Source organism: Lissotriton vulgaris, chromosome 8, assembly GCF_964263255.1.
Source record: "Lissotriton vulgaris chromosome 8, aLisVul1.2, whole genome shotgun sequence".
Lineage (NCBI taxonomy): Eukaryota > Metazoa > Chordata > Amphibia > Caudata > Salamandridae > Lissotriton > Lissotriton vulgaris.
Window position 1 is genome coordinate 481,422,558 of NC_141696.1, and position 24,550 is coordinate 481,447,107.

Consider the following 24,550-nt stretch of genomic DNA (forward strand, 5'->3'; position numbering starts at 1 on the left):
GATCATGCTGACTCTGATCAGAGCTCCAAAACAGCGCTTCAGACCCGACCTTCCTCAGTACCGGCTGCGCCCCTGACACTTTCCAATTCCTTGTTACTGGTGCAGTCTGCCTCTTCGAGAGCCAAAGAAACATTAATAGTGCATTCTCGTTTCGAAGCCAAAACAGCTAGCGACACTGACTCGTCAAACATGGTGCATTTCTCAGTGGGCTCCAAGGATACCAGCGCCCCCCCATTCTACAGTGCCTTCAGTGGAAGTTAGACTGTAGGCAGAAGAGACTATTCATTCATCCACACATGGACACAATTCCTGCCTAACCACTATTAAAGGTTCAGGACACTCTTCCTCGCAAATGGAAGCTTAATTTTTAGGAGCAGCTTGCATTGGAGCCACCACCACCTCCCAAGCTGAAGAAGCAGAGACTCTCTCATTCCTCCCCCTCTTTCCTCTCCTCCTCCTAGAATTCTTCCTCCACACAAAGAACCCACCCATCCACCTAAAGCCCATGGTCCCCCTCCACCTCACAGACGACCTCTGCCATCCTCACGAGAGGGGTCCCACATTCCTTTTATGAGGAGGGTAGTCTTCTAGATCCCACTGATCCATATGATGCCCTGTATGACCCATAACCCCAGGAGGATCCATGGGATGATTATGGTGTTGTCCAATCCCCCCCCCCCCCCCCCCCACCCCCAATGTAGCAGTGACCCTGACTTCTACACACCAAACGTTTTCCTCCAGATGATACTACCTCGTATCACAAGGTCCTTCACAGGGCAGCCACCTTTCACAAGGTGGATTTGCACACCATAACAGAGCAGGATGACTTCTTTCCAAGCTATGGAGTGTGATGAATACTGTGGGAGTTGAACAGGCACTTGTTGATTTATTTAAACCTTTGCAATGTAGCACTTCAATTAAAATATGCTATGATAGTAATGGGGAATGTACTGCTTTAATTAATTCCAAAAGAGGTGTAGGGCAAGTATGTATTCTGATGCCATTTTTATTCCTTCTTTACATTATTGGCATTGATCAGCACTTAATTGAAAGAGGGAAGTACATGCCTCAGATCCGTCTGCGATTGGTCGCCTGTCTTTTATATGTGTACGATGCGATACTCCTCACACAGACCGCTAATGGGCTTCAATTACTCTTGGAGTCATTTACGGCGTTTATGCTCAATTTAGATCTAACGGTCAATATTTCCAAATCCTTTATGATCATGAGTGTACCCAAAAGCGAAATCCGGGAGTCATGTGATTGGAGTGGTCAAGGTTCATAGAGTATCCGCTTTTAATTATTTGGAGATATCGTTTGATAGTTGTATAAGCTGGGCTTACCTACTCAACATTAAATCCCAGCAATGCCAAAGAGTAATTAAAGCAGTTTTCTGTTTCTTAACCAGGCTTGGCTCTAAGCCAGTAAAAGGATTCGCTCTTATTCCAAAGTAAATGTATTTGTATTTGTATTAGGGGAGACCTGCACCTGAATAGCGCTTGTGGTCTAGCGCCTACCTGGCAACTCTTCCTGTATTCCTGCATCCCTGTGTGGATCCCGCTTTGGAACTCGCCGCACCCGCTCCGCGGGTGCCGCTTCGTGCCTGGGCTCCAGCTGTGTCTGCCTGCTGCCGAGGGGAGTCCTGGTTTGTGTAAGCTTCAGGGCTGCGAGCGTGCAGGGACTACCTGACCCAGGTGTCCCTGCGAGACCGTGTCCATCTTCCGGTCCGCTCCCCCTGAAGCTCCGCCCCCCCGTCCATCGAAGGAGGCTAAAAGCAACAGGAACACTCCTTGACCCTTGGGAGACCTGCACCTGAATAGCGCTTGTGGTCTAGCGCCTACCTGGCAACTCTTCCTGTATTCCTGCATCCCTGTGTGGATCCCGCTTTGGAACTCGCTGCACCCGCTCCGCAGGTGCCGCTTCGTGCCTGGGCTCCAGCTGTGTCTGCCTGCTGCCGAGGGGAGTCCTGGTTTGTGTAAGCTTCAGGGCTGCGAGCGTGCAGGGACTACCTGACCCAGGTGTCCCTGCGAGACCGTGTCCATCTTCCGGTCCGCTCTCCCTGAAGCTCCGCCCCCCGTCCATCGAAGGAGGCTAAAAGCAACAGGAACACTCCTTGACCCTTGGGAGACCTGCACCTGAATAGCGCTTGTGGTCTAGCGCCTACCTGGCAACTCTTCCTGTATTCCTGCATCCCTGTGTGGATCCCGCTTTGGAACTCGCTGCACCCGCTCCGCAGGTGCCGCTTCGTGCCTGGGCTCCAGCTGTGTCTGCCTGCTGCCGAGGGGAGTCCTGGTTTGTGTAAGCTTCAGGGCTGCGAGCGTGCAGGGACTACCTGACCCAGGTGTCCCTGCGAGACCGTGTCCATCTTCCGGTCCGCTCTCCCTGAAGCTCCGCCCCCCGTCCATCGAAGGAGGCTAAAAGCAACAGGAACACTCCTTGACCCTTGGGAGACCTGCACCTGAATAGCGCTTGTGGTCTAGCGCCTACCTGGCAACTCTTCCTGTATTCCTGCATCCCTGTGTGGATCCCGCTTTGGAACTCGCCGCACCCGCTCCGCGGGTGCCGCTTCGTGCCTGGGCTCCAGCTGTGTCTGCCTGCTGCCGAGGGGAGTCCTGGTTTGTGTAAGCTTCAGGGCTGCGAGCGTGCAGGGACTACCTGACCCAGGTGTCCCTGCGAGACCGTGTCCATCTTCCGGTCCGCTCTCCCTGAAGCTCCGCCCCCGCCCTTTCCTCCTACTATAAACATTGTTCGAACTCCCGCAGCGCGGGACGCAGCCCCGGGGCAAAGAGCGGGCCGTTTGAGGCCGGAGAGGACTGGACTGGCCTATCCTTTTTCATCTGGTATTCCTGGACTCCATAGACTCACTTAGGGACTCAAGATCCACCCTCGCCACTGTGTTCCCATCGCTATGAATTCAATGGTTACTCGCAGCAAAACGTCTAAAGGTGGGTCACAGATTAGCGGCCCCATGGATGATTTTATTACCCGTACCAACATAGCTATTGACAAAGAGATATCCAAACTCCAAAACCGGGTCTCGTTAGAATTAGATGCTGCTAGACGATTGTCCCAAGTAATTGCACATTCCAAGAAATCCTCCTTAGGCCACATAGCTGCTTCTGTCACCCCTGAGCGCCCGGCCCTTCCACATTGTATAATTACTCAGGTCGATGTTCACCATTCCCCGACCCCGGCTACTTGCCAGGTGGCCCTAGGAAATAACGTCGAAATAATCCCACCAATACCATCTAGTGTGTCCAATCCAACCTCTATTGTTCCCTTTTCGATAAATTTACCTAATATTGCCCCAAGTGGCAAGCAACCAAAGAGGAAACGCAATTCTCGCTCTGCTTATTTCCGCAAAAAAGCGAAAATTGCTGTTCCCAAAGATCTGCCTTTAGCTAACACCACAGCACTTAGTGCTGGCGCAGAGCCTACTCTTAATGCACAGCCACCTAGTGGGGGACAGGAAAGGGTTCCACCCATTCCCTCCCCTATTATCCCAGCAGGTGCGGACCCCGAAGTAGATGGGTTAACTAAAAATAACAAGGAATTTATAGAGGTGGTATGGGAGACTCTCAAAAAATTGCTGTCACCCCTAGATTTAAGACTTTCTAGGATTGAAAACAACTTGCTAGAAATGGCGAAGAGCATTATTGCTTTGGCCACTCTGGGGTTGAAAAGTCTTGAAAACCAGGGTATTACTGTTGCTGACCCAACGCCACAACCCATTGCACCCCAAACCAACCAAACTTCCTCTAATGTACTACCCATAATAAAGCCTGTCCCCAAACCGAGGACTGTTACGGTGGAGCAAGCTCGTGAAAAACCAAAGGTCCCTCCACGGGACTCTTCACGCCATCTGCAAAATTCCAAGCATAATATACCCAACAGGTCGATTCCTACCGAATCCCAAGTCCCTCCAGTAAAAGACAACTTTAGAGGTGGCTATATTGACCTCCCCCCAGAGGCAAACGACTATGCGGTTGTTCTGACAGGTGTTCCCATGATAGGTGATGGTCAATCTGAAAATCACTGGTCGCTCAAAAATAAAATAATGCACTGGCTAAACGTAAACAGACCAATCCCCAATGGTCGAAGAAGTCGTGTATTAATGGTTCGCAGAACTCCCTGGGTAGGTCCATCGTTGAAATCCATCCCGGGAGACTGCGTAGTAGTGACCTTTGAAGATCCCCACACGGCACATCACATTTGCATGTGGCCAAACAATGATGACTCCCTAGTTACACCTAAACCAGTATCCTTTTTCTATCCTCCTCGACCAAGTCGAAATCAGGGGGAAAATTGGACACTGGTTCAGCAACATCCATGGCTGAATAAGTCCCGTGGCCAGAAGGAGACCCTACTACATTGGAACGGTCTCTCTACTTATAACAGATTTGGGACTCTAGAGGAGGTGGATTGACTCCCAGTGCATCCAGCTAACCAACCTCGAACGGAAATCTCACCACTGCAGGGGCATGATTCCAAGGATTGCACTGGTTCTGAGTTTGTAACAAATAAAGCGGCACGACCAAATAGCCCACGGTTTGTAGGGGAACCTTCCACATCTGATATAACTAAAACTCCCGGCAGGGAAGATTGGCGGTACCTACCCTATATGTCCCACTCTGTAGCTACCTCTATCGAACCATCAGGTCCTACCTCTTCTGGCTGCCTTGTGACCCCTAACCAGCAAATTGAGCTACCTGTGAGGTCTCCTAATCTTGAGAATACGTTTGTCTCTCCTAGGCCTATTGTTTTTACCAATGCTTCTCCACCCGGTGAGTCTGCCCTAAAAATCTTAAGTTGGAATGTGGCTGGTCTCGATCGCAATTTCGATAATCCTGAATGGAATGATTTCCTGGAACCATATCACATCTGTCTTCTCCAGGAAACCTGGTGCATGGAGCCAAGACACCGAGTGGGATTCTCAACTTTTTTCATCCCCGCTGCCCAGGAACAAGGTTCCAAAGGTCGTCCTTCAGGCGGCCTAATCATTTGGATCAATATTGCATTGGACTTCAGAGCGAAAGTAAGAAACATCCAGTCACCTGATCTCCAGTGGTTAACGATAACCCGCAAAGGGGGAAGAAGTTTGGAACTCTTTAATATCTACCTGAGGGGTGCCAAAGGTGGCGCATCCCATCTACCCTCTACAGGCCTAAACCACAATCTGGCCGCCTGCAGTGTGGACTCTTACGTAATGCTTGCAGGCGACTTCAACTGCTGTTTTGAACCCCTGGCCAGAGAAGACATCTTGGACACCTTTGAGGAGGATTCTAGGAGAGGCATTCCTATTCTTAGCCTTGACCCGATCCCTAAATGGTCGCAAAACGCCATTGAGATCAATGCTCTTTGCATGGAGCACAATTTGCGTGCAGCAAACGGGCGTTCCAAATCTGACCACACAGGTGCCCATACCTACAACAGACCAGGCCATACATCAAGGATCGATTTTGTGATGCTCAACTATAACCTCTGGCAATACCATCAAGATATGGAGGTTATAGTGTCAGGTGATAGTGATCACAACCCTCTATCACTAACTATCTCATCTCCTTGGCAGGGTGGAAACCAAGGCCCTCTCGGCCATAAGTGGAAATCTACCCACGAACTAGTCCCTACAAACTGTAGTAGGCGCCTGAAGTGGGCGAAAGTTTCAGCCGATGAAACAAGGATGGCCCAAGCCGGGACTATTTTGGAAGAAGTAGAGTCTCGGATGGACACCTCAGAGCTAACTGATACTAAGATTCTACCCCTATACACTGAGACTGTATTGGCATTGAGTAATTTATTCATTGTTCCCCAATCTACTCGTAGGGGCCCCTCGAAACAAACAGCTAAGTGGTTTACAGGCAAATGTCATGTAGCTAAGAGGGAACTTGTTGCCACATTAAAATCCAAAAATGCAGCTGATATCAGGGCCGCTAGGAAAACTTACAAAAAAACCTTATCTGTAGCCAAACAGGAATATGATTCAAATTTTTGGGGAGATCTAGTAGAGGCAAGCACCAGGAAGGACGCCAAGGGGTTCTGGGACCTTTTAAGATCTAGGGAAAAGCCGATTGACCAGCAACTCACTTGTAACATCCCAGGGGGCGTATGGTTTGACCACTTTCTGAAACTATATTCTGCCCCTTCAGGTGCATTCCAGTCGGGGGACCCATCCTTGGTCTCACTGCCTAATTCTATTTCTGCTCTCATGTGCCAGGACGAGCTATTTACCAGCTTGGATGTTGAAAGAGCAATCCAATGCATCGCCCCAAATAAAGCGGCAGGTCCTGATGGAATCCCAGGAGACCTAATCAAGAATTACCCATCTTCCTGGAGCAGATTAATTGCCTCCCTTTTGAACGAGGTATTACTGGGTGGTGCTTTTCCAGACTCCTGGAGGGGCGCTGAAGTTGTACCTATTTTTAAAAAAGGTTCTAGGGACGACCCAGCGAACTACCGGCCAATTAGCTTACTGGACTCTTCCCAAAAGGTGGCAGGAAAGGTGGTATTGGGCAGAATTATTCAGTGGGCCGATGAAAATAATATCCTGTCAGATCTTCAAGCGGGTTTCAGAACAGGAACAGGCACAATCGAGCAGCGCCTTCTGATGATCTATTGGAAAGTGGTGGTGCTGGGAGGGGGCAGTCTGTACTTGGTCTTCATTGACTTGCGGACTGCGTTCGACCTAGTACCACGAGCACTTTTATGGAACGTCCTCGATGGGTTAGGCCTCCCCCCCTACCTGCTCTCGCTCCTTATAAAATTTCATGACAGGAATTTTGCCCAAATTAGATGGGGTACACAGGGAGAGAAAACATCTCGTATACCCGTGGACAGGGGCGTTCGGCAAGGGTGTGTGCTTGCCCCCACTCTGTTTTCTTTTTATATCAACGGAGTGGTGGAGCACTTACTACAGCAACCATCAGACGCACCCACCCTGGCTGGAAGGAAAATCCCGACGCTCCTGTTCGCGGACGATACCCTCCTTATTTCGAAATCCCCAATGTGCATCCAATCGTTGCTCTCCAGCTTTAAGGCCTTTTGTGATGAAAGGGGTTTGGCCATAAATATAGGGAAAACCAAGTTTTTGGTTCTCAATCCGCCCAAAAAGTCTGTCTTTCCCCCGGTCCTAGATTCTGTTCCACTTGATCGCGTTAAAGAATTTGACTACCTGGGAATACGCATCAGTGACACCATGAGCTGGAAGGCACACCACCATAAAGTATTCTTGACGCACAAAAGGGTGGCAGGTGCCTTGCTCAAGGAGCAGCGAGCCTCATCATTAAAACCTATTGGGGCGCCCCTGGACATCTATAGGGCAAGGGTTGTGAGCGCGGCACTTTATGGTGCCGAACTGTGGGGCACACATAAAGTTGACACTCTGGCTCACCTTGAGAATAACTTTCACAAAGATCTAATGGGTTTGCCCCACAGCACACCAACCATCCCACTGCTGCTAGATGCAGGCACCCGGGCTATCTGCGATCAAGCGAAACTACGCCCACTCCTGTTATGGTCCAGAATCTGGAACGTGCAGGAGCTTCGAAGTTATGCAGAAGCCCTGAATGACATTATGTCACTACCGGGCTCGCATAAAATTATCTGGCTCAGAGAAGTCAAAAAGTTGTTGCATAAACTAGGATTAGGAGAGGCTTGGGCCAACAAATCTGCACCTCCGAAACAGCAGCTCAAGAAGGTCTATTGGGCATGGGTAGACAGTGAGAGGGTTCGCAGTACAAACCATTGCAAATCTGTATTGTTGTTCTTGTCGATTAAAGAGTTACCGTTAAGGGAACCTTATTTGGATATTATCCAGAGCTCATGGGACAGATCACTGTACATTAAGTTTAGGGTGGGGGTGCTCCCATTATGCGAGTTTACGTCCACTTGGAGACCGCCGGCCCAAACCGTACCTTACTGCCCTTTTTGTGACCTAAGGATAGAGTCTGTGTCCCACATGTTGTTTGAGTGCAATGTTTATGCAGCCCCGAGACGTAGGTGGTTGAAGCCCCTCTGCAGGTGTTTGGGAACTCGTTCTCATCTAGAAGCACTGCGCATTTTACGTACAGATGCTAGACCCTTCTTTTCTACCTGCATGGCAAAATTCTTGGGCTGGGCCTGGCGTCTTAGGGTTGCAAGGAAACTGTTAATCCAGTGACCGAGCCTTCACATCTAATATGCTGCTATGAAATGTTCTTATGCTGATGATTGCTGTTTTAATGTTTTAAAATGTATGAAATGCTTTTATGATATGATTTTTTTATCGAATAAAGCTTACTACAGTATTTATTAGGACTTTATGATGCTGGTGTCTGGGGCTATGTAAACGTTGAAGAGTTCCAGGCTATCAAAAATAGATTTGTGAACATCATCTTATCAAATCTGAACTCAGTATCTACGCTGATTGGTCATGCAGAACTGGATTCAAATTAATGCGGCTCAGCTTCCCCCATTATTGGTATGATTCAAGATTTGAAACTCTCTCTAGAAGCAGCCTTTACTAGATTAGTTGTGAAAGATTGCCTAGAATTGGACTGAATTAATAAGATTCCATGATTGAAATACATTAAGCAGACCTTGAGCAGTTGCGTATTATTGATTTTTATACCAACCCGTTATCAATTACTGCCCTGTCTAAGGAATTGGTTAACAATTATTTTTACTGATCATTCTTCTGAAGCCTGCACAAAATAAGGCTCCTAATATGCAAACAGTTATCACCCATTCTAAATTGATTACATCCACAGGGATGGACCAATAAACGTAAGAGGAGCCCTGAAATCTCAATGGGGAGGAAGAGAGCAGGGAGAAACACAGGTTAAATAACAGAATCTTCCTTCATAGGAATATACTATTGTGGGTGATTCATCCACACTATATATTAAGTTGTCCTGCAGAATATGGAGCATCACAACATTCTATAAATTCACATTTTATTAACATCAAAAATAGATAGGGTAATCACATAAATATACATTTAAAAATTGTTTTCCTTTCTGTAAACAGTGCAGACAATACATAAGCAGAGGCCCATAGTTGTAGCATAAGGCTAAATATACAACACTAACATAAAGTGAATAACAATAATTTAAACATAAAACAGTACACGCAATGCAATGGTACAATGTGGCGACAATACACCAAAAGAGACTAAACTGTAAAACGCCAACGCGTTTCGGAACACACAAACTTTTATACAGTTCCTTCTTCAGGACGAGAGTATGTTAACCGGTATTTGGGGGGGCCATCTGAATTCAATTGGAGCAACCGCCGGATATGTGGTGTAGCAAGCTCACAGAACATGAATTTGGTGTGCAAGAGGAAGATGCGCCAGAGTTTTCCTGTGGTCCATGGGTGCTAAATAGTCAATGATGGCTCCACTGCAATCAAGATGCATAGCAGTCGCAAGGTGGACACACAGTCCTAGTGGCCCACTGGCGACAATAGGCTGGAAAATGCCAACCCCCTATCCGTATATCAAAAAGGAGGCATATAAAAGCGTAGTAAACCTATCGAGGCAGGTGAGTCAAGATCACAAGATAAGGGCGGAGGGGGACAGGTCACAGCCTTGATCTAGGAAGGTAAATGCGTAATGGGGAGGGAGGGGAATACGTAGTCCTCCAAGCCAAAAACGCGACCCTGTGGCATTACAGGGTTAGGGGACAAGTACCCCAGGCCGGGGTTTGAAGGTTCCTCAGTGCGTAGTTCTGGTAGAAACAGGAGATAAGCAACGGTGACCTCTGTATTCCTCCGGGACCGGTTTTAACTGTATATTTGTGATTACCCTATCTGTTTTTGATATTAATAAGATGTGAATTTATAAAATGTTGTGATGCTCCATATTCTGCGGGACAACTTAATATATAGTGTGGATGAATCACCCACAATAGTATATTCCTGTGGAGGAAGATTCTGTTATTTAACCTGTGTTTTTCCCTGATCCACACGGATGAAGCCATATCTTATTTAATCCATAACCCTCAACACAGGTTTTATTCAATTCGGTTTAGAATGAGCACTATTCACTTTTTATGTGCCTTTCTCAAATAGAGGTCTTGGTTACGGTATCTTCCCAAATTTCCCTGCAATAATTTATCCTTGCAAAGTACGGTGCATTTTATATTTTTTTGCACGATATATGAATCTTTACATAAAATATTTCAACTCCCCATTTTAAAGGCTGCAAACAGACAACATTTGCTTGCTCTAGCTTTTTTACAGCAACTTGGTTCTGCTGAAAATTGTGCCGCAGTGCTGAACTATATTAGGAGTGCATTGCTACCTGATGGACAAGTTACTTACCTTTGGTAATGCCTTATCTGGAAGAGACCTGTTCTAGCAGCAGATTCCTTACCATTGAATTTCCCAAGCCTCAGACTGGATCTGGTAGATTTTTCTTCGAGCATTACCCTTGCACTGGTAGGTGGCATCTGTTGGCTCCACCTGGAGACGTCAGCTTCCTCTCCACTGCAGTAATGTCCGCGTCACCTAGATAGGCGCCACCTTGGCATGCTGATGTCAGTTCTTTTCGTTCCGTGCCACTTAGCACAGATCCGTGAATAGGGCTGCTCTCTTTTGTCACCAATTTTCAGGTGTGTAGAATGTTCAAGAAGGTTTCCGGATTCAAGCCATGCAGCACCTGTCACCGTGCCATGTTGGCAATGGATCCATACCTGGTGTGCCTTTAGTGCTACCACGATCCAAAGTCGTGCTCAGCACAATCCATACCCATGCTTAGGGGTTTCTTAAAATCCGCGTGGGACATCTTTAACAACCCTATTAATTTGCCTCAAACACCCCCCTCCCCACGACCACAGTACACCTGTTCGGAACGCTTGCAGCAGTTCTTCGTACAGTGGCAAAACATCACCTTAGTCCAATGGGTACTGCCCATTGTAGAACAGTGCTACTGCATGGTACTCAAGCCCAAACATCCCCTGCTCCCTTCACCCGTCACCCCCCAAAACCATTCCCCCTCTCTCTCACCTCAAACACTCCATCTCCACAGAACACTAGCGCCTTCTTCAAGAGGAAGTGGACGTGCTTTTACTCAGTGGTGCCATAGAGCGTATGCCATCAGACCACTGCGGAAAAGGGATGTCCTCCCTGTACTTTCTCATACCTAAGAAAGACCTGTCCCTCAAGCTCATACTAGACCCCAGGCCGCTCAACAAGTACATCCTGTTGGAGCACTTTTACATGGCCATGCTTCAGAATGTCATTCCTCTGCTGCAGCAAGGCAACTTCATCACCGATTTTGACCTGAATGACGTCCATTTCCCCATCCTGAACCAACCGGCTCATAACTGATACCTCAGGTTCATGGTAATTGGACAGCACTTTCAATTCAAGGTTCTAGCCTTTGGGGTAACTACAGCTCCCATAGTCTTTTCCAAATGCCTTGCAGTGATAGACGCCCATCTCAAAAGAAGCGGCATCTGCATTTCCTCATACTTCCATGACTGGCAGATCAAGAGTGCAAGCACACAGCAGTGCTTGGCCCACCCCCAGATCGTCCTAGATCTTCTCCATGATCATGGTCTCTCCATCAAGATGGGCAAGTCCCACCTCCAACACCTTCAGGTACAGCCCTTACATGGGACAATTCTAAATTCAGTCACTGAAAAGGCTTATCCCAGCCCTGCACGTGTTCAAGTTTTCCAGCTTCTGCTGCCTCTTTTCTAGACAGATCACCAGCTTGCAGCCAGGACAGTAATGTATCTCCGAGGCATGATGGCCTCATGCATTGGCACAGTTCCCCTACGCTCGCTTGCACATGCGTCCACTTTCAGAGTTCACGGTGGCACAATAGTCCCAAACAGAGGGTCTCTGGGAAGACATAGTAGATTTGGGCCAGCAGTTGTCGCTCTCTGTAATGGTGTAAAAGCAACACCCTATTTCCGGATAGTCCCTTCCTAGATTCGGTTCCCCAAATGACCATCAATATGGAAGCCTCTCATGAGGTAGGGGGTGCATTTCAAAGAGGGCATGTGGACACCCCTCCAACAGACCTTCCACATCAGATATATGGAACTACTGGCAGTCCAGCTGGCTCTCGTAGCTTCATTCTGCCACATCCATCACAAAACAGTTGTGGTCAAAACAGACAACATGACTGCCATGTAATACCTTTAGTAACAAGAGGCCGCACATTCTCCCCAGCTCTCATCGGTAGCGCTGATCATTTGGCATTTGGTGATCCACCATAAGGTACATCTGCTAATGAAATACCTTCTGGGGGCGGACAACGACTTTGCAGACCTGCTCAGCATACCTTCTTCATTGGGGGTTTCCCAAAGTAGATTTGTTTGCAACCGCTGAAAACGCCAAATGCCCAAGCTTCACCTCTAGATTTCCCCACCCACAATTTAAGGGCAATGCATTATGAATTAACTGGTCAGAGATATTTGCCTACAATTTTCTGCCTCCCCTACCTCTGCCATACATGGTCCGGAGGCCACAGCAGACGTCCACCATCTTCATGCTGGTGGCTCCCTCATGGGCCAGACAACCATGGTTCACAACCCTTCATCCTGGTGGTTCTCACGTTGGGAAGACAACTTTTCTTCGTAATCCTTCTAGATTTTTCTGTAGTCCCTCATGAAATGCTTCCCAACTGGCTAGATCATCTCAGGGCACACTTGACCCAATCCCAAGCAGCTCAACCTAGTGATTTGGCTCTTGAGATTCTAGAGTTTTGCGACCTCATTTTGTCCGCCTAGGGTATGTCCACCCTCAAAGAGGCTCACCGTCTCACTACTCGAGCCTGCTCTGCAGCAAGTGGAAAAGGTTTGTGCACTACTGGCTAACCAAACACATTGATCCCCTCAAGCAAGAAATGTAAGATATTGTCTGCTACCTGTTATGCTTGCAACGATCTGAAGTGGCTTACACTTTCATTTGTTTGCATTTGCCTGCAGTGGCAGTATACCTGCAGAACAGGGAACACTTGATTATTCATATTCTGCATTATTAAGGCCTTTATGGAGGGAGGTAAGAGGGTTATTCCCCACCAGGTTGTCCCCAGCCCTGTCCCGGAACTTCAGTGCAGTCCTTGCTCATGGGACCCCCTTTTGAGCCCCTTCGTACCTGTCATCTCCGATTCCTCTCTTGGAACGTAGTGTTTCTAGTCACAATCACTTCCCTCAGGCGTTTGAGTGAGATCCAAATTCTCATACTGGAAGATCCTTTTTTATTTTTAAGATCTGCTCTTCCAAAGTAGTAATTGGAACTAATCCAAAGTTTCTGCTCAAGGTGGTTTCTCCTTTCAACCTTAACCAGACAATTGAACTCTCATTGTTATTGACACAACCGTACTCGGTTGCAGAGAGAGCCCTTCACACATTAGATGTCAAAAGGGCCCTCATGTACTACATTGACAAGACAAAACCATTTTGTAAAACGCAAGTTATTTTTCGCCCACACTAAACCACACAAAGGCAGTGCCATTTCTAAAGCAGGGATGACTTGCTGGCTATTCAAGTGCATTCAGACCTGTTACGCCAAGGTCGAAAAATAGCCTCCTGTTACCCATAGGCTATTTTCCACATGCAATAAAGTGCTGCCATTGCCGTTTTGGGTAACATCCCATAAGCTGACATTAGTAAAGCAGCTACCAGGTCCACTATATGTTTACAAAACACTACTGTGTAGATGTACTAACATGTCAACAAGCTCAAGTGGGCCAGGCTGTACTATGTTTTCTTTTTCAGTCTTCTGCAACATCCTCTGTCTAACCACCGCTTAGAGGAGAACTGCTGGACAGTCTATGCAGAGCATGTGTATCTACAGCAACACATGCCACAAATGAAAAATGTTATGTACCCTGTAAGCATCTGATTGTAGCTTGTAGTGCTGTAAATCCATGTGTACCCATCCACTTCTCCAGAAGTCTTCGGTTGTTCCAGATGCTTTTATTTACTTTTCTTTTCAACGTTCACTTGCATGGTCATTTTCTGTCACTTCTGTGTTCCATCTCCTTCCTCACCCACTGGGAAGGAAAACAATCTAACAAAGGAGCCGATGCCCATTCGCATCACCAGACAAAGGAGGAGTCACTACAACTTGTGACTCTAAAGAATTCTTAGAAGAAAAACAAGTTGTACACATCCGAGACCAACACTGGACGACAGAGGTATGCAGATCATGTGAATATACAGCACTGCATGCCATGAACAGAGGCTTACAGGGTAACATTTTCCATCTGGTGGATACCCTTCCTACCTGCCAATAGATTTCTCTTCTGTTCAATACCCTCAGGCGCCACACTGGCTCTGGAAACTTTCATAGCTCTCTTGTACCGTAAAGGGACACTTGACTTCTTATCTGCACTGGAAACAGTGTTGTGATGACATTACTGGAGCCATAAAGTGCCCACCCTGGTGATTCAAAATCAATTAACTTTCCATTTGTCCTTGCCCCGACAGTCCAAGGTTAGGAAAAACATCAATAGAAACAGATCAATGCATCAATCTAATTGGAACCTCTTTACCAGGTCTAGACCTTGTTTCAAAGCGGGGAGGGGGGTATTATTAGTGAGAAATACGCCGACAGATCGAGTATTCTCGAGAAAGATTGTTAATGTGGGTAAATAAGTTTTTCTTTTGAGGAATACTTCTACATGCAGATTCCTCACCTTTTGAATAGATTCCAGGGCGGTGGGTTTAAAAACATAAATGAGTAAATTCTATAGCACCAAGCATGCGAAATGACTATCCCTGATCATCAATGAATGAAGACAGTAGTGCTTGGTGAAGGTGTGAAGAGAAGCCATGTCATGGCCTGAAAGATCTCAGAAGCAGGCACACCCCTGACTAATGCTAAAGTGGAACATTGTTTCCTAGTGGAATGGGCTCGGATTTCCTCTAATAGCTTCTTTTTTGCAAACGTGTAGCATATTGTTAGACACAAAATTATCAATCTGGCTAAGTCTTCTTTTGGACTGACTTTTCCATGCGCCCGTTTATAGAGCTAGTCATAAGACTGTATCTCTTTAGTGCAATTGATATAGTACCTCATTGATCTTCTGGGAGTCTGGTTGGTGTAGCCTCTCCTTCAGTGGGATGGGTGGTAAGTAAAAAGTGGGAAGGATAATATATCGCTCCAAAGGTAGAGTGGTCACCGCCTTGGGAAAGAAAGCTGTTTAGGTACGAGAACACCGTTTCTCAAATCCGCTAGCACTGCACAAGTCTTTGATGAGAAATCTTGTTGGAGCAGCCGTCTGAAGCTGAACTCGAACAAGACGGAGGTCCTCCTCCTCGGACCCACCCCCTCAGCCTGGGACAACTCCTGGTGGCCGACCACACTGGGAGCAGCACCAACACCCACCGACCATGCACGCAATCTAGGATTCATCCTCTACTCCTCCCTCTCCATGTCGAAGCAAGTCAAATCCGTCTCCTCCTCCTGCTATAACACACTCCACATGCTCCGCAGGATCTACAAGTGGATCCCCACCGAAACAAGAAGAACGGTGACACAGGCCCTCGTCCACAGCAGACTGGACTAGGGCAACGCACTCTACGCAGGAATCCCAGCCAAGCACCTACGACGACTACAGCGCATCCAAAACACCTCCGCCCGATCGATCGTCAACGTCCTCTGCCGCAGCCACATTATCCCCCCACCTGAGAGACCTACGCTGGCTCCCCATCGACAAGAGGATCACCTTCAAGCTCCTCACCCACGCACACAAAGCACTCCACAATGCCGGACCAGCCTACCTGAACAGCAGACTTAGCTTCCACACCCCCACCCGCCAGCTCCGCTCTGCCAGCCTCGCCCTCGCATCTGTCCCCCACATCCAAGGATCGACCTCCGGCGGCAGATCCTTTTCCTACCTCGCCGCCAAGACCTGGAACACCCTTCCTACCCACATACGGCAGACCCAAGACCTTCTCGCCTTCAGAAGGCTCATCAAGACCTGGCTCTTCGAGCAGTAGCAGCATCCCCCCTCCCCTCAGCGCCTTGGGACCCTCACGGGTAAGTAGCGCACTCTACAAGTACTCTGGTTGATTGATTGATTATGAACAAACTCTCTCAGAACGATGAGACGAAGCTCCAGATCTGTGTTTAAGGGTATGAGAAAAAGGTAACTGGAGTTGATGTGCCAGAGTAGCTTCTTTTTGGCTCCACGAATGTTACAAGGATGATGGTTCAGGCATCAAGATGAACTCAGGAGCTGCCTACCAGCGCAGGAGAGCGATGAATGTTTCAGGTTTCACCAGATGAGGACTCTGCTGGTAAATGAATCCATCAGAATTTTAAAATATCCCATCATGTTTATGCCACTGAGATGCAGCTACACCTTTCAGGGGAACTCCAACAACTGTGTCATGCAGCAGCAATGGTTATTAGCTTTGGAAAGCTGCCATTTCCAGTCCTGTACCCAGTATGCATAATTTAGGTAAAACAAAATTGGCATTGCCTTAAAGTGACACAGAGCAGCCCTACATCTATGCAATCCATAGGATTTTGGTGGCTGTTTGTATTCCTTCAGTAGGGAATTAGGAATGGATCTGAAGATTAAGTCATTTGTTTGTATGAATTACTGATTTCAATGAGTTTTACTTTTTCCCTAAAGATGAAGACTTTGAAACTGCTGTGAAGAAGCTAAATGGCCAGCTTTATCCAGAGTACTCTACCAGTATTTTCTCAAATGATCAAGTGAAAGGTAAATACTTTGTTGTTTCAACACTTCTTGAAAATGTGTGACTGAGGGGTACACAAAACAAAATTGTATTGATCCTGTAAATAATTTATTGTTCTGTTAGATTTCTTCATGCATAGAAAAGGGAAAATCTGTCAGAATGGAGGATTTTTTTAACAATCATATGAGTTAATATATTTTATTATTTCAAAATGTTCATACTACCACTTCTACCATTAGTATGGCACCGAAACACACTATGCAATCCCTTTGAAGTATTTCTGGGAATTTCCTTGATCATCTGTGTATGTTGTTTGGTGCCTGTTTGCACCTGGTTATGAAGTTATTAAATGTTTATTAATGTTTGTTTTGATTAATGCAAACAAAACTTCAATTTAAGCTAGGTACAGCTCTTTTGAGTATCTTATAGGATGCATGGGTATACTGAGTTTAGCTGAATGGTCAGTTGACAGTCATGTTCGGCTGATGTGTTTTCTAGACAAGCATCACTATGCAGAGAGATGCCTATGGTGCTGTTGAGGGAGTGGTATGTCTTTTGACTTTATCTGTGTGGTCCATTTGAGGGTTTAAGGAATCAGCCTAGCATTCCCTTTTTGAAAAAGATATATATAGATCAACAACGTTTAGTGCTATCCTGTTGGTGAAAAGTGCTGTTGCATACCTGATGTTAAAGAATATTGGAGGTATGTTAGGTGCATGTGGACGGATTTTCGAGACCAAAGTTTTACAATATCAGCTTTAACCTCTGGGCTGCATAATTTGCTTGTTTGCACTGACTCATTTCTCTGTTCATATCATTCACCTATTGAAAGTATGTTTTTTGAGTGGGCAAAATGGAAGCATTTGGCTATGTTTGGTATCTATTGATGTAATCAAACATTTTGGTTATTCATTGTGCTGAAGAGCCAAGGCCATTGTGTCCGTTTAACCACTTGGATGCTAGGCGTTTTCCCCCCCAGTGCTGGAAAATGCCATTTTAGTGGCACCATGACGAGCTCAGCTCGTCATCAGCACACAACCCCCGTGGGTGATGACGAGCTGAGCTCGTCATCAGCATCGAAGGGGTTAATAAGATAAAGAAGCAGGAAAATGCTAAAGACGTTTAAAGATGTCATGAACACAAGTTATAGAAAATGTGTTCTGCCCATTAATCTCCTGTTTTTTTGTTGCTTTTTGAGTACCTGTTTATTTTTCTTTTACTGTGACTGAGTCTCACTACTTGGGTCTCACTCAGTGAAATCTGTGAAGATGAACTGAGTGTGCTAACCGCCAGTGTCTGCCTTTTAAGATTAGACTCTGGGCTGGTTGCAAGTGTGCACATGCTTGTAGGCTGAGCATGTGAGACTGTCTAGCTCAGCCCCGATATCTGCACACAGGTAGCCTCTCACAGAAAAAACCCTTCAGGGATTGGTGCTGACCTTTTGTAGACCTAATAATGTGAGTGGACATTCACAGTGTAGGTCTGTAGTGCTTACTGAGAAGCTGTGTGCTCGCTCCATTATGACTTACGGGTGAAATCTGTGCCACTGCATAGTTTCACCATATTTAGGCCTAGAGAGCCTAAAAATACTGGTCCTGAAAACCTGCCCGCCGAGTGCAGATCCAGTGCCACTTTTGTAATAACTGTACTCTTTAGGGCACTCTGAGAATAGTCATATTTCCCTTGCTCAGCCATAATCTGATTCCAGGCCTTTGTCACCCCTTCTGAGCCAAGCTAACTACACTGTTGGCCACCAGGAGGATCAAATGCCTCCTACACAATAGGGGCATTAGCAGTTCTTGGCAATTAACTATTCACATTGCACCTGTCCCTGACCAGCCCAAGCCCACAGAAATGAGGAATTGTGCAGCTGTATCAGTTGGTGGGCTGAGGTGCCCAAGGAAGGACTTTTCATTGGCCACTTGAAATCTCCATGTCTAAATTTCCCTGAATGCTGGGCACAAGGGTTGGGGAATGGGTGGAGTGATGATATTGCACCCTCGAAGTGGGCAGAGGTGCCTACCTTACACAACTTCCATCTCCATTTCAACACCTCTGCACAAGGAAAAAACATTTGAGAAGACACTGGACCTGGAACTGTGATGTCAGAATAATGCTCAGTTAGAAGAAGACCCTGAACCTCTGCGAGGATGGACTTCGGGACTCCTAAACTTCAACTGGCACCCAGGACTAGGTTGGGTCTCTCCGGGGCCAGTGACTCTGGCCCCCTTATGCTTGCTGAGGGACAGTAGGGAGATTGGACCTGCAGGGAAACCCTGGAGGGTTTCCCAGGGACTTCTATAGACCTACCTCTGACACCAGTGAGAGACAGATGCCCTGCACGTAGCAAGGAGGCTGTGAGAACTGGGACATGCAGCCTGGAGGCTTTTCTGCTTATTGGCTGTGGAGGGGCTGTAGAAGATGCCCTCCAGTCCCCCATCCAAACAAGAGAAAGCATCAGGAGCCTCAGAGGAGGACTGGTCTGGTGATGGGAGCCCTAATGCATGTTATAAATCCCCCCGTGTGGGCCAGGACCTAGGGGGTGGGAACTGCCTTCTTCAGTGATTTATTTATTTTTAATGGGGAGGGGACATACACTGCAGGGACGACATCCCCTGGGCCTCGATCCCCTAGGGCGCAATGACAAATGTCTGGGGGAGGGGGGGGGGGTCACATCGTCCCGCAATAATATGGAAGACAGATGAGCAGCTCCGTGCTCCATCAGTAGGTAGCTCCTGGGGAGATCCAAGACCCTGAAGCATCACTTGGTGTCTGCTGCCCATGTCAGGATAGAAGCAGGAGACAGTGTGGCTCAGGGGTTAGAGGCGGCAGACCCGGAAGCTGAGATCGGCCCTGGACCAGGGTTCAATTCCCCGCCTCGGCGGGTCTTGGGCTAAAAAATTCCACGGACTCGATAATTCTCGCTCCGGTGCCTTCACGACTCACGGGTTCACACTCTGGGACTCTGGGCAATAGCTTGCTTAATCTCCACAACAGCCCCTCGCGGCGGGATGCCTGGCTTTCACCTTGTGGATAGCATGCCGGGGTTATCTCACAGGGGAATACCAGGACGGGTTCCCTAAGCAAGCGCTTAGATACCGACCTCGGTCAGTGATTTGCGCTATATAAATACATGTACATTTACATTTACAACCGGCACATTATCCCCTGAGTTTACACTGATCGTGGGAGGGAGAGCAGAGATTGCTTGTTCTCTCCACCAGTGGGAACCAAATTGCAGGCGCTGAGAAGGCGCAAGCTGGGTAGCACAGAGTGGGCTGGCTGTGCTGCCCTAACAAACAAGCATTTACAATGCAATGGTCTCAGCATTATTAAAGGTAGAGCTATTGGCATTGCTCATGACATTTTTCTTTAAATGATAAATAAATGGCATTGTCATTCACATTGGCAATAGCTTAATCGTTAAATAAATGGCATTGTCAATTACAATGCCAATAGCTTAATCGTTCGCAAATGCATGACCTATTGCATTTACACCCACACAGAGCCACACACACAAAGCCACCCACCCACACACAGCCACACATACACACAGAGCCACACACACACACAGAGCCAAGCACACACAGAGGCACGCACACTCAGACAGACAGAGCCACGCACACACAGACAGAGTCACGCACACACAGACACACACAGACAGACAGAGCCACAGTTTCACACATTAGAAATACTGATTTTCTAATTGCAATTCAGAGTTGATCGCAATTAGGAAATCAGCATTCCTAATGTTAGTACATGTGGCACCAAGTTGCTTAACGCTAGCACTGCATTTCACTTCTCCCCACAGTGGTTATGCTTGCGTGGTGGAAAATTGATCAAATCTCCTACTCCAGACAGAGCGACAGTATGGGTTATTACAGATCATTTGAAATGGTAGGTCGCTGATAAAAAAAGACAAGCAGATCCTGGAGCCGAGTTGTGAAAAGTACTGCCTGAATTTTACTTTTAAGGATATCGAAAAATCTGTATATCAGAAGAGAAATGAACGTTTGTGTATGTGTTTCCTCTGAGCTGCTACTCTAATCAAACCAACAATACAGCACGGCAACGGTAAACACAATGCAGCGCAATTCAAGCCACAATGCCAACTTTAAATTTTATCTCAGTCCTGTTTTGTGACCAATCATAATGGAACGGCCACTATTTAGCTGAAAATGTAACACAGTAACAATTATATGAACGTGTAAGAGGCGCAAACACAAAACAGGAACCTTTGATCACATTTCTACATCACAAATAACAACAAAAAAAAGAACTCTCTTTCATATAGACACGACAAAGACACTGGAAGCTGTAGTCGCCAAGTTAGAGCGCAACTGTGAATTAATCATTTTGTGAAAGTTTGTGGCGTGCTCCGTTTTTAAACCTGGTTTACCTTTCTCTCATGTGGGTGAGATAGGCCCGTGGGGAGCGCCGCCTGTTGAGCTCAGACTACACTACAACCTCCATGGCAGAGACGGGTGCTGTACCACGGGGCTGGCTCATCTGTTCATGCCTCAAAGGAGGATACTTTGATCATTACTGATTTAAGCAATGGAGCCAGAGGCGGGAAACAAAGCCCCACTGAAAGCCTGAGATTTTATAACTACGCTCCATCAGTTTCTTAGGGACAGTTGTCATTGGTTTAGACTGCTTTTAACATTTCACCTGCAGCGCGAACACAGGAGATGCGGAGGAATTAACAATGTGGAAAAGAAAAGTCAACAATTATCCCGATGTTGCAGGGGAAAAAAATACCAATGGCTCCAAAAAACTCTGCTCACGTTCAGCTGGTAGTCGAAAAGGAATGCAAGCGTACAACAGCTGGGACACAGTATGTCCTTCGCAAAACCAGAGGAGGAGCAGATAGATACCAGTGATGACAAAAATAAGGCACATTTTACACGCAATGACAAACAAACAGAGAAACGGCATGCTTTTTAGAGGCCGTGGGCCGGGTATCCCAGAGTTCTGGTATGCGATATACAAGTAGTTTGTCCATTGATGAGAAAAAAAGAGAAGATATCTAAAGCAGGCCAACACGTACTCACACCGACAATAGTGTGAATGGCTGTTTCACGCGCTGACAGGCCATTTGTACCGCCTCTTCCAGTGCCTAGACCTTGTATACGGACACAAGACACTTGCACAAAGCACTGGCATAGGGTGCAGCCTCAGCTATAATCCAGTGATAGTGTAAGGAGTGCAGATTGCGGGAACAGATTGGCATGTAGAGCCGGTTAAATGCAAACAGCAAGGACAATCCCTATAGGAGCACAAACATGAGCGGTCTGTAACCATATACAGATAAAACATACACTCTACATGACAGCACAGGAGGAGAAGTCTATCAAGGCACGTAGTGCTGAGGCACATGTATACTGCAAAAGAAATGTCTGCAGTGTACACTATCTATCCATACTACTATAATAAAGAGAGAGCGCAAACCTTTGAGGCGGGTAATCTCAGGAACCACAGCACCAATCACAACACCCACTACAGCGTTGGAAAGGGCAGTTGCAGCAGAAAGACATAGGCTATGCAGACGCCCACCATATACATTTAAAAGGTAAAAGATCCGTGCCAGCAAAGTAGTCCCTTGTGGGCATGTCTGCGTTGTGCTGTGGGCGTGTGCTGCGGGCGTGACAAACGCTGGGGGCGTATGGTACGTTCCGCCCTTAATGCCATGTCTCATATTGTGTGCTAATATATATAAACTACCTGTGTGTACACACACTTGATACGCACATGCAGCCTGTATTTATAATTCCCACAGAATCACCCCTAGCAGCATGTGAGCACAGAGAGTACATTTGCACACAATCTAAGATTAGTTACCTGTAGGGGTAGCGGGTACACGAGACACAGGCGAAGCCTTAACAAAAGATCTGCTCATGAGATCTACGCATATACACAATGTATAAGTAGTTAGCACATATACAGACTGAGCCTAAGGAGTGTAAGAGCAGAGAGAAAGTTATCTGTGCATGTTCAAGAAGAAGTAGCAAGCTGTACATATACAAACAGTTACAGTAATCGATACTTGCGCACTGTATCAAACATACGCAAAGCATGAGCAATCGGTGCGAGGCAAGTTTACATGCTAAAGGTGCTGTAATAGACCCTAATGGTCGGTCTCATTGTGACAGCCAAGGCCAACTGCACGCACTCTGCACTCTATCAGTACGAGACACACCGCGCTTTCAACAGCGCCTGCAGCCAGGAAGATGCCAGAGAGCCGCACAACACGGCTCCGGGACAAAGGCTGTGGCCTCGGGAAGCACAAAGAGTGAGGGGCTCCCTCCAGCTCTGAACTCGCCCGAAAGTTCCTGCGAGTGCTGTAAGGTGACACCACAGACGCGGGAAGGGGCTTCCACAGACATCTCCTTGTTGCGCCCTCAGGTCTAAACATAGCACCCAATTCCCGGGCCCGTAAACCGGACTCACTGCCAGCGAGCAGCAGCAGGCCGCAGCTCCCCGGCAGCAGCAGTGGGAGGAATGGCTCCATGGCCGCCTCAGGCCGGGGGCTCCATCAGGCTCCGCCAAGCTCTGTGGCCTTTCTTAGCTCAGTTCCTGGGACACGGGGCAGAGGGGGACAGGGCCGGGCTGCTGTGGCAAGAGCGACCCGCCCCTTACACTACGACACGCCCCCACTGCAAGAGCCCCTCACAACACAGGCCCCTTCTCTAGCGCCATCTCCACCCCTTCAGCGCCGCTTCCGTGCTAACCACACCCTTTAGGGTACGGAGGTCCCTGAAACCCGAACCCACCCACCATAACCCCCTGAAAGACAGCAACTCTCTCTATTTATCCACTTTGCTAGAGCGGGAACATGGTCTATGGGCCTCACAGTGCTTTGAAAAGTGATCTAAAGTCCTACAAAAGGTTGCAAAAGTGTGTAAACAAAAAAGTAGGGACAGCTGTGGCGCTAGGCTTAGCCTCTTAAACCTGCTGGATACTGGCCCAGACGCCGCTTTGGGTAAAAGCGCAGCCTACTCAAACTTTGCAGCTGTATTCGTAACTTTTTAAGTCGGCCAGTCCCCACCTCCCGGTTCTTACCACACCCACGTGCCCGCCTACATGCTGGGCCACGCCCACTGGAACCTGCAAAGTCGGCAGCTTGGGCAGTTATGCCCGTAGAAGCCCTGGCCTCTACGATGCTTACAATACAAGCAGGGCTCAAGTCCTAAAACAAGACGATCCTCACCGACAGACGGAAAAAAAATGGCGGCCGCAAAGCTCCGCAAATTTCGGATTCGGGGGTGTGTTTGGCCGTCCCCAAAAGGGGAGTGGCTAAAAAGTGGAAAGAACAGCACGAACATGCCCCCGAATCCGAAAGAGACGGAGCTTCTTTCGAGGGATGCCTCTCTCCTCCAATGGCTGGCCTCCGTTTAGGAAGCTAGCCAATGGAGGAGAGACTAGGAGAGAAAGACATTAATTCTCCGACTTCCGGCTGGTAAGCCAGCCGTCGGTCCTCGACCTAAAAAGGCATGTGTGGCCAGAATGGGACTTTGGATGCCCGTTACTATAATGTTAACGCAGTGCAAGGCCTCGTAGCACAATGAAAAACACGTGCACCAAAGCTGTTAGTTAAACATGCTCAGACGACTCAGCTGGCTGCACCATCATTTAAGGAAATGCCTCTGTTAGAGACTTGTAGTGTAGATAAACATACTGTTCTTAAATCCTCCATCTAGGGTTGGGCTCGGGTGATTACAAGTTGTTTTTTTCCGAAGAGGTTCGAGTCACAAGGTTGTGTGACTCCTGCTGTTGGAGATACTTTGCTTGGGCATCGACTCCATTGTTAGATTGTTTTTTTCTGCTGACTGGTTCTAATGTAATCTCTTGCGCTCCGGTTTTGAGATCCTTTCTGGCTCCCTTCGGTTCGCTAGTGGATCTTT

At 47.4% G+C, this 24,550-nt stretch overlaps 1 protein-coding gene across 1 annotated transcript in view; it reads left to right on the top strand.

Moving 5' to 3' along the window:
• The window catches only part of LOC147697214 (E3 SUMO-protein ligase RanBP2-like), a 485,030-nt gene that overhangs the window by 292,690 nt on the left and 167,790 nt on the right, over window positions 1–24,550 (top strand). Inside the window, exon 22 of the mRNA XM_086934287.1 lies at window positions 16,580–16,669. Coding sequence (XP_086790413.1) covers window positions 16,580–16,669 — 90 coding nt within the window. The remainder of the gene's footprint in view (window positions 1–16,579; window positions 16,670–24,550) is intronic.